Source organism: Orycteropus afer, unplaced genomic scaffold, assembly GCF_000298275.1.
Source record: "Orycteropus afer afer isolate SDZICR_OR568_19922 unplaced genomic scaffold, OryAfe1.0 scaffold00054, whole genome shotgun sequence".
Lineage (NCBI taxonomy): Eukaryota > Metazoa > Chordata > Mammalia > Tubulidentata > Orycteropodidae > Orycteropus > Orycteropus afer.
In genome coordinates, this window is record NW_006921641.1 from 10,734,802 (window position 1) to 10,749,594 (window position 14,793).

Genomic DNA, 14,793 nt, shown 5'->3' on the forward strand with positions numbered 1-14,793 from the left:
AAAAAAAAAAAAAAGAAATCTCAAGATGTAAAGTAATGAAAATGTTTAAAGTATATAAAAGATCAAATAGCTATTATAATTAAAGCAAAAAGATATTTAGAAAGTAAAATAGATTTTCATTTCTCTATTTCCATATTCTTTATCATTTCCAATAAGGCAGAAAATGGTTTGGTTTTACCTTTTGTACATGATCAATTTTTGGTTCCTTCTGCTTCAATAGTTATTACCACCAGGAAATGATCAAATTAAACTATGCCTGATCTGAGGTTAACATGCTAATTCTAAAGTAATATTACACTTCTTATAGTTTTGACTTAGAATACGTTCTAATACATATCTCATTGTGGTTCCTATTTGTAATCATTTTAACAATTGTGATTTGTTCTTGGTCTGTGTATAGGTCCCTCATGAGCACAGTTAAGTGTTCTGGAGCACTTGACTGCTAACCAGAAAGAAGGCTGGCAGTTCAAACTTACCAGCCACTCCTTGGAAGGAAGGTTGGGCAATCTACTTCCGTAGAGATATTGCCTCAGAAACCCAAGGAGGGGTCACTATGAGTCAGAAACAACTAGAAGGCAGCGAGTTTGGTTTTTTTTTGGGGGGGGGGCGGGGATTCCCATTGTTCACAGTGTTACCCATAATGTGTTTTTCTCCCAAAATTTTAAGGGCGATCTGGGTGAAATTTTACAAAGCAGATTCATTTTACATCAACAGTTCATACACATTTTTTGACATTGATCATAATCCCTGTGGTGTAACATCTGTTCTCCTACTTCCCTGTGGTTACGCTTTTCTTATGTCCTTCTTGCCTAAGCATTTCTGCCTCCTTTTCTCCCTGCACAAATGCTGCCCATCTGATCCACCATGGTTCACTGTTTTAAGGAGTGCATCTTCCAGGTGTAGTTCTTCAGCTCTAGGCCTATCTATTGTTTGGCTGAAAGTTCAGCCATGGAAATGAGTTCAATTCCAGGCCCGAAGGATGACTCTGGGCCATAATCTCAGGGGTTTTCTTTATCTGACTAGTAAAACTATTTTTTTTTTGTTGTTCCATATATTTTTCTCCTGCTTTACCCAGGATCTCCAATTTTGATCCCTTTCCGAGCGGGCTTCCGAGGCAGTATCACTACGGAAGAAGATTGCCCAACCTTCCTTCCGAGGATTGGCTGGTGGGTTTGAACCACCAGCTTTCTGGTTAGCAGTCAAATGCCTTAGGCACTACGCCACCAGAGCTCCTGTATTTTTCCGAGTGGTTGGCATTAGTAGCCAGGCACTGTCTAATTCTTCTGGTCTCAGGGTCATACTGGCTGAGGTTCTCATGGTCCATTAGTCATTTGGACTATTTCTTTGATTTTCTTCATTCTTTTTTGCTCCATAATTTGTTATACTCCATAGTCATCTACCTTTGTGTTAATGAAACACAGGTAAATATCTTCCTGTTACTCTTTGCTTTCAGCCGAGATCCATCAGACCGCAGTAATAATATCCCTCATTCCCCAACTTCTTCTGAATCTGGCTTGAATTTTGGCAGTTATCTGTCAATATATTGCTGTTATATATATAAACTGTTATATATATAAACTGTCATATATATAAACTATTTTTTAATTACCTTCATCAAAATTTTACTTGCATGTTATATTAATGATATTGTTTGATAATTTCCACATTCTGTTAGCCCATTTTTCTTTGGAATGGGCACAAATATCGATCTCTTTTAGTTGGTTGGCCAGGTAGCTGTCTTCCAAATTTCTTGGCATAAATGAGTGAGTGCTTCCTGCCCTGTATCTGTTTATGGAAACATCTCAATGGTTATTCTGTCAATTCCTGGAGCCTTGTTTTTTGCCTTTGTTTTCAGTGCAGCTTGAACTTCTTCCTTCAATACCATCAGTTCTTGAACATATGTTACCTCCTGAAACAGTTGAACATCAACCAATTCTTTTTGGTACAGTGACTCTGTGTGTTTTTTCCATCTTCTTTGGATACTTCCTTCCTGCATTTCAATAGAACGATAGAACCCAAAGAATCCTTCAGTATTTCAACTTGAGGCATGAATGTTTTCTTCAGTTCTTTCAGCTTGAGGAATAGCGAGCATGTTCTTCCCCTTTGATTTTCTAACTCCAGGTCTTTGCACATTTCATTGCAGTACTTTACTTTGTCCTCTCGAGCTGTCCTTTGAAATCTTCAGCTCTCTTACTTCATCATTTCTCCCATTCACTTTAGCTACTCCTGTAGCAAATTTCAAAGTCTCTTCTGACATCCATTTTCTTTCTTTCCTGTCTTTTTAATGACTTTTCGACTTATTCATGTATGATGTCTTTGATGTCACCCCGCAACCCATCTGGTCTTCGGTCATTGGTGTTCAATAAGTCAAATCCATTTTTCAGGTGGTCTCTACATTGAAGTGGGATATATTCAAGGTTGTGTTTTGCCTCTCATGGATTTGTTTTAATTTTCTTCAGCTTCAGTTTAGACTTGCATATGAGCAATTGATAGTCTGTTCCACAGTTGGCAGATGAAGTTGATTTTATTTTTGTGTATTCAGTCTAGTGAGGTCGAAGTGTATAGTCACTATTTATGTTGCTGAAAAAAGGTATTTGCAATGAGTAAGTCATTGGTCTTGAAAAATCCTATCATGTGATTTCTGGCATCAGTTCTATCACCAAGGCCATATTTTCCAAATAGCAATGCTTCTTTGTTTCCAACTTTCACACTCCAATCACCAGTGTTCTGGTTACCTAGTGCCACTCTGACAGGAATATACCACATATAGGATGGCTGAGCAAACAGGAGTTTATTCTCTTACAGTTTGGAGGCTTTAAGTCTGAGATCAAAGTGCCAGGCTCTAGGGGTTGGGTGAAAGCCCCTTGACCTTGGACTTCAGCTCTACCTCTTGCTCCCAGCCCACTGAAGCTAGAGGCATCTCTTCACTCAGGCAGCTACTGGCTGCTGAGGCTAACAAGTCCAAGGTCGATAAATAAAATGGCACAGTCCCGATGTTACCAAACCACGTGGCAGGCCATTAATTCAAGTCCATTGAAAGTCCCAAGGTCGGCAGAGCATGGCAGGCTGCTGAACAACGACATGGCTACATGCAGGGTCCAAGCACATCATAAGCTAGAAACCAGTCCCAAAGTTGCTTCTTATATACGGGAAGCAGACCACTTTCCTAAAACAGCTACTCAGCTGCTCCAATTCATTCCACCAAGAAGTTAATTACAAATCTTACCATGAGAATAACTACATCCAGCTGCCCAGCCACTCAACCAGGCCTAGCCAAGTTGACACACAAACTTAACTACCACAACTAGTAATTATCAATACATCTTGATTGCACATTTGGTCAGTTTCAGACTGCAGAAGTTGGGAAAAAAGTTTCAATTTCTTCATCTTTGGCTTTAGTGGTCTGTGCATAAATCTGATTAGTAGTAGTATTAACTGGTCTTCCTTGTAGGCATAAGGATGTTATATACTATCAATGACAGCACTGTACTTCAGTATAGATCTTGAAATGATCTTTTTGACAATTAATGCAATAGCATTCCTCTTCAATTTGTTATTCCTGGCACATAAGATCATAAGCACATATATAAGAAGCAACTCTGGGACTGGTTTCTAGCTTATGGCACGTTTGGACCCTGCATGTAGTTATGTTGTTGTTCAGCAGCCTGCCATGTTCTGCCGACCTTGGGACTTTCAGCTCACTAATGTCTAGTACTTTTTTTTTTTTTTTTTTAATTGTGATTTGGGCGGAAGTTTACAGAGCAAATTCATTTTCCATACAGCAGTTCATACACATTTTGCTTCATGACATTGACTACAATTCCCCACAATGTAACAGCTCTCTTCCCACTTCCTCCCTATAGTTACCTCTTCCCTAAGTCCTTTTTTCCTATGCATTCCTGTCCTCCCAAGCTATCTCCCTGTGCAAACACTGACTTTATGTTCTCCCATGATTGATCACTCTAAGGAGTGTATTTACTTGATGTAAATGTTCTCCCTATATGCCTGTCTACTGTTTGGCTGGAAGCCATTAGGAGTGAGTTCAATTCCAGACCTGAAGGGTAACTAGGGGCCATGGTCTCAGGGGTCTTACCAGGCTTTATTGTACTGATAAACCAGGTCTTTTTTTTTTTTTTAATGATTTTGAGTTTTGTTCCACACTGTTCTCCCACTCTATCCAGGATCTCCTGCACTGATCTCTTTCCGAGTAACTGACATTGCTAGTTCTTCTGGTCTCATGGTCAAATAGGCATGGTCTACCAGTGTCTTGGAATAATTATTTCTACATATCTTTGGTTTTCTCCATTTTTCATTGCTCTGGATGAGGAGAGACCCATCACTGCATCCAGATGACCGCTTGCAAGCTTTTAAGACTCCAGTCACTACTCACCAAAGTAGGATGTCAAACAATGTTTTTGTGTAGTATGTTATGCTAGTTGAGTTTGATGTCCCTGTGACCATGGTCCTGAGCCCACAGGTCTAACTACTTGCTCTTTGAGGATGGTTGGCTTAGGATATTGAACTTTATGCATCTAATTTCCTTTGACAAATTCCAGTTTCCTAGATTGATAATTCATACAATCTACATTATAATTATTAGTGGATGTTTGCAGCTGTTTCTTCTTATTTTGAGTTGTGACACATCAGCAAATGAAGGTCCCAAAAGCTTTACTTCATCCACATCATTAAGGTTGATTCTACTTTGAGGATGCAGCTCTTCTGCAGACATATTTTGAGTGCCTTCCAACCCGTGGGACTCATCTTTCAGCATGTTTCCCTACTACTCATATGGTTTTCAGTGTCTAGTTCTTTCAGAAGTGGACCTGGTCACATCCTTCTTCCTTGTATGTCTTAGTCTGGAAACTCTGCTAAAATCTGTCCACCATGGGTAACCCTGCTGGTACCTGAAATACCAGTGGCATAGCTTCCACCATCACAGCAACACACAAGCCATCACAATATGAAAAACTGACAGATGAGTGGTAGAACATATATGTATGTATAATTATATAACTGGACCAAAAAGAATTGGTCTATGTTCATCCATTTCAGGAGATGGCATATGATCAAGAACCAATGGTATTAAGGAAGAAGCCGAAGCTGCACTGAAGGAAGGGGTGAAGAACAAGGCTCCAGGAATTGACGGAATACCCATTGAGATGTTTCAACAAATGGATGCCACACTGGAGGCACTCACTCAGCTATGACAAGAAATTTGGAAGACAGCTACCTGGCCAAATAACTGAAAGAGATCCATATTTATACCCATTCCAAAGAAAGGTGGTTCCACAGAATGTGGAAATTATCTCACAGCATCATCAATATCACACACAAGTAAAATCTTACTGAAGATAATTCAAAAATGGCTGCAGCAGTATACTGACAAAGAACTACCAGAAATGCAAGCTGGATTCAGAAGAGGACGTGGAATGAGAGATATCATTGCTGATGTCAGATGGATCTTGGTTCAAAGCAAAGAATACCAGAAAGATGTTTACTTAAGTTTTACTGACTATGCAAAAGCATTCAATTGTTTGGATCATAACAAATTATGGATAATATTGAGAAGAATGGGAATTCCAGAACACTTAACTGTAGTCATGAGGAATCTACATATACCAGGAGGCTGTTGTTCGAACAGAACAAGGAGACACTGCATGGTTTAAAATCAAGAAGGGAGTATGTCAGGGTTGTATCCTTTCACAATACTTATTCAATCTGTATGCTGAGCAAATAATCCAAGAAACTGCACTATATGAAGAAGCACATGGCAACAGGATTGGAGGAAGACTCATTAACAACCTGTGATATGCTGATGACACAACTTTGCTTGCTGAAAGTGAGGATGACTTGAAACACTTACTGATGAAGATTGAAGACTACAGTCTGCAGTATGGATTGCACCTTAATACAAAGAAAACAAGAATCCTCACAACTGGACCAATAAGCAGCATTATGACAAATGGAGAAAAGATTGAAGTTGTCAAGGACTTCATATTACTTGGTTCTACAATCAACACCAATGGAAACAGCAGTCAAGATATCAGACGTTGAATAACATTGGGAAATCTGCTGCAAAAGACATCTTTCAAGTGATGAAGAGCAAAGATATCACCTTGAAGACTAAGGTGCACATAACACAAGCCATGGTATTTTCAATTGCCTCATATGTATGTGAGAGCTGGACAATGAATAAAGAAGGCCAAAGAAGAGTTGATGCTTTTGAATTGTGGTGTTGGTGAAGAATGCTGAAAGTACTGTGGACTGCTACAAGAACTAACAAATCTGTCCTAGAAGAAGTGTAGCCAGAATGCTTCTTGGAAGTGAGAATGGCTAGACTTTGTCTCACCTACTTTGGTCACATTGTCAGAAGGGATCATTCCCTGGAGAACGGTATCATGCTTGGTAAAGTGGAAGGACAACAGAAGAGGGGAAGGCCCTCAACAAGATGGATCGACACAGTGGCTGCAACAACGGGCTCAGGTATAGCAAGGATTGTGAGGCTGGCACAGGACCAGGCAATGTTTTGTTCTGCTGTACAAAGGGTTGCTATGAGTAGGAGATGACTTGACAGCACCTAACAACAACAACAATCTCTTTTCTCATGAACTAGCCCCGGGGTTGGCAAGCTTTTTCTATAAAGTGTCAAACAGTAAATATTTTTTTAGCTCTGTAGGCCTTATATTTTCCCTTTTCCATATTCTTCTTTGCTAAGGCACTTGACTGCAAACCAGAAGGCTGGCGGTTCAAACCCACCAGCCACTCCTCGGAAAGAAGGTTGGGCAATCTACTTCTGTAGTGATACTGCCTCGGAAACCCAAGGAGGGTCTCTATGAGTTGGATCTGACTCCACAGCATATAACAACAACAACATATGTTAAAAGCGTGAAAAACACTCTTAGCTCAAGAACCATGTAAAAACATGCTGAGAGTGGGGTCTCACCCATAGACTGTAGTTTGCCAACCCCTGTGGTAGACTGTAAACATCTCAAGGTCAAGGTTGAGTTATTTACTTGTATTCTTCTAGTACCTGCATAGTACAGAGCATGTGGGTTCTCAGTAAACTCAGTTAAACTGAGTTGAGCTGATGGGGGTGGGCAGGGAAAAAATGAAATAGAGCAACCCAAATGGTCATATTTGGTCTAATAGGCATTTTACTAGGAAGACATGGCCTATCTTCCATGCTGGGTGACTGAAAGGGTCATTTTGCAAGGATTTACAGGTAATGCGGAAAGACAGCTTCTCAAACAGTCAGAGATTCTCTCTACATTGCCTTGGAAGTAACAGATTCCAATTACCATCCCCTTCCAAGTAGCAACCTTCCTACATTAGGCCTCATCTTACATCTACTTACAGTGGAGTGGACTGAGGTCCATGACAAATAACTTGCTTTTTCTCCAGTGGTTGCTTATATTCTGTGTTACTGTGCCCTGGTATCTGGTCCTCTTGCCACTGCAGCATTCTGAAAAGCTGCTAGCTTAAAGATAACATCTACCTACAGAAGTAAAATTAAGTTGGCAAATATGGAATTAGTTACACTTGGAATTACTTGGCAAAAATGGAATTATTTACACAACCACTATAAATAATTCTAATTGATGACCAAGAAACCTTCCCAGAAACAGTTTACAGCAAGTACCTTATCATGCTGCAGTTCTAAGTCTTAAGGCATGTTGATAATAGATGAAGGAAGGATCAAGAATACGTGGCTGGAAAAGCTCCATGGTCCCATCATGGCCACATGCCTCACTCTTGGCAGAGTGTCAGAATGTTGCAGTATCTCCTGAGAGACCTAGAATATGTATAATGTTTTTCTCTAGGGCATTCTTGTTTCCACACACTCTTTTGAGGTCTGAAGTCAGAGCTGTCTGCCTCAAGGGAGAAGTGCCTTTTTCTTCTAGCATCCCAAAATGCTCAGAATTATTGCCAGCACCTGTCTTCTCCACAGTTGACTTCTGGAGCTTGAGGAGAACAAAGAGGAGTCAGACAAGAGATGCTATTTAGTGTCCTGTTGGGTCTTCAACCTCCATGAAATAGTGCAGCTCCCACAGAAGAATGGCTTCATTTCCAGCACTTTCATGTTCTTGAAATCTCAGAATAATTCTCCACAGAGTTCTATCATTGAGTCTCTATCACTCAAGATTCAACTCCATATTTTCATGGAAAGAAAAAAAGGGGGAAAGGTGTTCCCTTGGGTATTATAACCAAGCAAGCAGACACTTCCAAAGGACTGTTAAATGTCAGATGCTTAACTGCATGACTGAGTAAAACCCATTATCTACAAGCTTCACTCTGATGTAACAAGTCCTACATTTTATCTAAGAAAGAAGCAAAAGGGTAGAAATAACCCATCTGTAGGCAGGCTGCAAATAAGTAATGGAGTAGGAAACTGACCCAGAGTTCCCTGATTCACAGACTAGACTCTATCCACCAGAAAAGCCAAGAGCCTGGGCAATGACAGTAAGAGACAAGGAATGAATAGCCTGGTGAGGAAAGGAATAACAGCTTGAGGAAACACTTTGGAAAAAGTAAATTAAACAAATCCCAAGGTCCTTTGTAGCTGTTCTAATGAGTGCCCTGGGATTCTACGTTTCTGAAGAAGGTAATTCAAAACTAAGTGAAAATATAACTTTAGGATTCATTTTTGCAAATCTGACTTGGAAAAGCCAAGATAAGAAGGTGAGGAAGAAGCTTAAGAAATACTAGACACATGATACCATGGAGATAATATTCTGTGGGGAAGAGACCATCAAAAGCAACAAGAATTGCTGTAACACTGAATACGGTGAGAAGAGAGTTGGCCGGAGCTATTTGAGAGGTGAAGGCTCTTTTATCCCTGAACATCCCTCCATGTGACAATTTCCTCCAGCTGGCTACCACCAGAATAGCTATCCTTGAGCTGTATGGAAAACACAGGCCAGGAGTGAACAACGCCAAGAAAGTATTTATCTCTGATATGTGATATGACCTGACATCAACTGAAGGTAGAATCATGGCTAGTGGACCACAGGAAGTTTCTGGAAAGGGTTCAGATTTCATGATACTTTGGGACAAAGTAACTGGTTGAAGAACTCATCTAATTTAATATTTTTGTAAAAAAGTTTACAATTGTTCATTTGATGGGGATTGCCTCTATGAGGCATCTGACCAGACCCAGTGTAATTCAAGGCAGAATGCAGGTCCTTCTTGCCGAACTGGGCTAGGATAATCTCCAGGCAACTCTCCAGGGTCATGACAGACAAACCAAGGATGCAATCAGGACTGGGATCAGGTTATGAGACTAGAACAGAAACACTGAGATCAAGGCAGTAGGTGAAGTGAATGTGGCAAATAGGAAGTAGGAACTCACAAAGGAATTAAGACTGTGAATGCAAAGCCAAAGTAGTGACACATGAGATCAGAACCAAAAGTCGTGGCTGGAAGCACCATGATTTGGTGCAGGTCCACAGAGCCATAGAAGATTGTGAGCAAAGAGGAGATGGCAGGAGTCCTTAGCTGTGAGGCTTCCTCTTCCACCTGGCCCCTTCTTCCAGGTTGAGCTCCACATGCCTGTGTCTCTGCAGGACCGACAACCAGATCCCTAGTGTACATATGAGGAAACCAAAGCAGACGGAGGCTTGTCCTCATCATCTGAACAAGGTCACATAATTAGTCAGAGGCACACCCAGGATTAAAATCTTTACCTCTCCAACCCTCTGTTTATCCATTTACATAATTAATATAAAATGATACGTTTGCATTTTTCAGGTGCATTTGAAAAGATGGCTCTAATTTATGAATAGCTACCAAATAGGAGCTCAATACAAGGCCCTGCTTTACAAAACAGTAATAGTTGGGTAACACCTAAAGGGCAGGGAGGCTCAACTCCTTAAAAGTATAGCCAACTCTCAATTATCTCTATGTGATTATACCATGGTAAAGTTTTAATTAGAATCTTTCTTCCCTCTACCACTATGTACTTTTTTTTTTGGGGGGGGGTGTCTTTCCTCATTATCTGTTGTTATGAAGTAAAGCAAAACAAACTAATTTAAACTAATTAGCCTAACCAATCAAAACCAAGAAAGTAAATCTGCTGGGGAAGAAGTCTCCTAAAGTCAGTATTTTTTGACTATGTGATGCCTTGGCTAAAGAGGACCAAAGCTTGTCTTCCTGAAACAGTTTGCTAAGGTGCAGGAGAGTTCCGCATACTGAACTCAACTCAAACGCACTGGACTTGGTGGTGGTGGTGGTGGTGGTGTGCTCTTGAGTCAGACCCCACTCATAACGACCCCTCTTTGGGTTTCCAGGGTGGTATCACTGTGGAAGTAGATTGCCCAACCTTCCTTCCAAGGAGTGGCTGGTGAGTTTGAACCACCAGCCTTCTGTTTAGCAGTCAAGTGTCTTAGGCTCTATGCCACCAGAGCTCCCACTGTGCCAACTCAAACTGGGAAAGGTGGAACTCCTTTGACTTTGGCTTGAAAACCAAACTAAATAAAGGTTTTGATTGACTTGACCCTGGTACCATATATCATTTCTTACTTAACAAGGAAATAAACAAAAGAGACTCTAAATTATCCATCAAGAGAAAGCTAGACCAATGTTTTCTTACTGATTGATTAATAACACAACAAACATTTAAATACAATGGAGAAAAACAATGAAAGCTGATGAGAGGATGCATTAAAACATTGCCCCACCTTTTAGTTATGTATTTTATAGTATGAAAGTTGTAGACTTTTCATTAAATAAGGATGATAACCAAATGGCCGAAGCAAGTATGTTTTGCATAATCCTGAAAAGTTTAGAGACCTGATTCTGGAAAGATACTTGAAACAGACATCTGTCTAGGGTGGGGTTTCTCAACTTTGACACTACTGACATTTTAGACCAGATAATCTTTGCCATGGGGGGCTGCATTGAAAGATCAGCAATATTCCTGGCCTTTACCCGCTAGAGGCCAGTAGCAACTCCTCAGGTCTGACAATCAAAAGAGTTTGAGGACACATTGCCAAACGTCCTCTGGAGGGCAAAATCATTCCCAGTTGAGAACTACTGTCTAGAGATAGTTTCTCTTTAAAACCACACACACAAAAAAAATATACATATGCTAAAGTAAAAGGAATTAACTCAGGACTCTAATGATTCTCATACTCATTACTAAATATAGTTTAGAACATTTTTAAATATATGCTGACAGCAAAAATATACTCACTGTGTACAAGAAAACAAAAATCTTTCCACATCAGCAGCAGAGTAAGTTTTGTAAAGCCTTCTGCATCATATTCCACGACACCTCTAAGTAATTAAAACACACACACAAACAAAAAACAAAACAAAAATATAAAAGAGTTGGGACCAAGTGAAGGATATATTAATAAAGTCAGAGGCATTTAATTCAAAATGCAAAAGGCAAGTGAGTATGCTAGATAAGATGGGTGTGGAATCTGGTATGAGAGCACTGCTTTTCAAGTCACAGCTTTCCCATTTACTCTCTATTGTAAATCACTCAGTCTTTGGCCCCTCAGTTTCCTTATCTGTGAAACAAGTAGAATAATACTGCAAAATCCATCCTAGGGTTGTGTGTGTGTGTGGGAAAGTCATAAAATGCTATGCAAATGTTGTTGTTATGTGCCGTGGAGTCAGACTCGACTCATGGCGACCCCTCCTTGGGTTTCTGAGGCAGTATCACTATGGAAGTAGATTGCCCAACCTTCCTTCCGAGTAGTGGCTGGTGGGTTTGAACCGCCAGCCTTCTGGTTAGCAGTCAAGTGTCTTAGGCACTATGCTACCAGAGCTCCTATGCAAATGTTAGTGATTAGTAAATCGAAAAATTAAGAAGTCAGGTCAGCAGTGATACTGTAATGCCAAATGTCACCACCTTGTCTAAACAGTGATCATTGAGTCTCATTTTCACCGGGCACTAAACAAGAATGAGTAATGACAATATTACTAAGTTTAGGATTACATATTACTTTTCTTCCATAATGCATGGAATCCATTCACTTGTGTTCCTCCTGTTCTCTTCCAGGGGGCTCAAGACAAAGTAGCAATATTAGCTGGGTGAACAGTGTGTTCAGATGGGAGATGCATACCTCATGCATAAAGGAAGAACACCTCATGATTGCTGGATGAATGAGGCCAGGCAGAAAATTCTGGTAGGATCACCTCAACCACTTTCCTTAAGGCGATGTCACTATAATGTGACAATACCAAGCACACGGAGGACGGAAATAACTGTCTCTCTCTTCTATACAAAGCAGGATCCCTGCTAGCACAGTGGTTAAGCACTCAGCTGCTAACCAAAATATTGGTGATTTGAACCCATCAGAGATAGATGTGTCAGTCTTCATCCATGGAGATCACAGCCTTGAAAATCCTACAGGGCAGTTCTACTCTGTCCTATAGGATCACTGTGAGTTGGAATAGACTCAGTGGCAATGGGTTTGGTTTCTTTATACAAAGAGGCCTTTGATGTCCTTAGAATTGCCTGCTCCCTGGGCAAGTCAGAACAATCAGAGCCTTGATATTGATGATCCCCCAGTTTAAGCAAGAGAGTCAGTTGTACCCATTGTATAAATGAAGGAATTGAGACAATGAAGACTAAGTGATTTGTTCAAAGATAGCCGGTATACAATTCAGATCTTCTGTCTTAAATCAATGATTTTACTCACTAGTTTATATTTCTTTGTATGAATTTATAATTAACCCAATATGTTATAACCTTGATATTCAAACGATTTAGATCCTACATCCCATGAGCAAAAACAAGCACATAGGCCTGTTTATTATGTATATAACACAGTTATAGAATAGCCAACTGTGTAATTTAGTAGTAGTTATATACAAGTACTACTCTGTGTGGCTAGGTGGCACACAGGTAAGCAACCTACCAACCAAAAGGCTGGTGGTTTGAACCCACCCAGAGGCACCTCTGAAGACAGGCCAGGCAATCTGCTTCCAAAAGGTCCCAGCCTTAAAAATCCTATGGAGCAATTCTACTCTGTACACATGAGGTCATCATGAGTTGGAGTTGACTCGACAGCAACTAACAGCAACAACACTGTGAATGTATTATAACCAGAATTCAATCATACACAAAAATGTACATTTAAAAAGTATAAGATTTTAAAATAAATGTAAGTACAATTTTCATATTTTTCTTATACCCCAATGGAGTGAATTGTATAAACCTTGGAATGTGTGTAGCCCATTTTGGAACTCACTATGCTAGCTTCTTCATTTTCAACTATATATTCTGAAGATAATCTTATTAAAAAATGAGAAGACCAATGGTGTCATTTATCAACCACTGTTCTTACCAAAAGCGTTTTCTCAACATGTTCATATAAAATTTAAGTAGTAAAGATTCATGTGAGAGACAGTCATACTGTTTACTGACACTACTATTTTGGAGGAATGAAAAATTCCACTATGGATAGTAAGGCAATGTCTTGAAATTGTTTTGAGAAGTCATCAATTTTACTTATACTTACACTATAATTTGTGAAATTAATTTCTAGGGAATGGGTATCTTGTTCTTGATTTCATTTTCTCTCATATCCCTGCTTTCCTTTTATCCTAATTTCTCCTTTTACTTACTTAAAGTTTGTATTTGCAAACTTTCTTTGGAATAAGGTGGGGTATAAACCAGTCCACTAAAAACTCTAACTACTATTAAATATAATGTTTTCTCCTCATATGGGTAGAATGCTCCACTCTTTAAAAGAAGATTGAGGAAAATGCACAGCCTCTCCCCACTGAGCTAAGCCCAAGCAGGAGTTTGACAAGGCCTCTGATGTCATCTAAGGAGACAGAGCTGCAGAGTAGCGTTGCCAGTGGTAACCTGGAGGAAAGGGCAAACACAGAGGGGCAGCCTGGAGGAAATGCTCTCTCTGTAACTGTTGTTCCACACTTCCTCTTTCCTTCTCCATGGTCTCTTCCAACTGCTAATCTCAAGTGTGAGTCACAGCTTCCTTATCTAGTGTTAGATTTCTTTCCCAAAGCTGTGTGGCACTCCTGTCAGGAGACTTGAATCCTAAAGAAGTAGGTCGCACCCAGACCCCACCTCTTCTAGGTGTGTGACCTCCATCTATTTACTGAATTTCTCAGAGTTTCAGGACTCTTTTCAGTAATGTGTCAGTAATCTGTGAGAGGACTGACATTGAGAGTGGCAGCACTCAACAATAAGCATCATTATTGTTGTGTTTGGGGCTAGTCATGTTGTTGTTTCAGAGAAGATACTTGATTCTATTATTTGCTAAATAAATGTTAAAAAAAGTCTTCCAAGGAACTTCAGTATAAGCAACATACCAACATTCCGAAAACAATCAAAATGGCCCTGAAAAGGTATCACACATAGGAACTAAGTGCTATGTTCTTAACCAAGCCGCAATATTAGGTCATCAGGAAGTGAGGGCATACCAACAGGTGTAACAGTTTAAATAGAGAAGAACTTACGTGCCAAAGTGACTGAGGAAAGCAGCTATATATTCTCTCCTTTTGTGATATCCTTGAATCACATACTGCACCTGGAATAGGAATCCAAAGCTGAGAAGTAGAATAGCAAATTTTTAAATGCTCAGTTATGGAAAATTTCAAATAAGTACAAAGAACAGTAAAATGACCACATGTATCCCCACCACCCATATTCAATAACCGTGAACATTTTGCCTAGTTGCTTCAGGCAGCCATTTACCTACCTATCTACCTACCTACCTACCAACCAACCTATCAATCAATCTTTTTTTTTTTTTTTTATTAGGATTTGGGTGAAGATTTACAGAGTAAATTCACTTTTCATACAGCAGTTCACAT

General features: G+C 39.9%; 1 protein-coding gene across 1 annotated transcript in view; it reads right to left on the bottom strand.

Moving 5' to 3' along the window:
- BABAM2 (BRISC and BRCA1 A complex member 2) overlaps positions 1 to 14,793 on the bottom strand; it is an 804,907-nt gene that overhangs the window by 109,249 nt on the left and 680,865 nt on the right. The window contains exons 8-9 of the mRNA XM_007938825.2: positions 14,437 to 14,507; positions 11,192 to 11,274 (exon numbers count right to left, since the gene is read on the bottom strand). Of these exons, the coding sequence (XP_007937016.1) occupies positions 11,192 to 11,274; positions 14,437 to 14,507 (154 nt within the window). The remainder of the gene's footprint in view (positions 1 to 11,191; positions 11,275 to 14,436; positions 14,508 to 14,793) is intronic.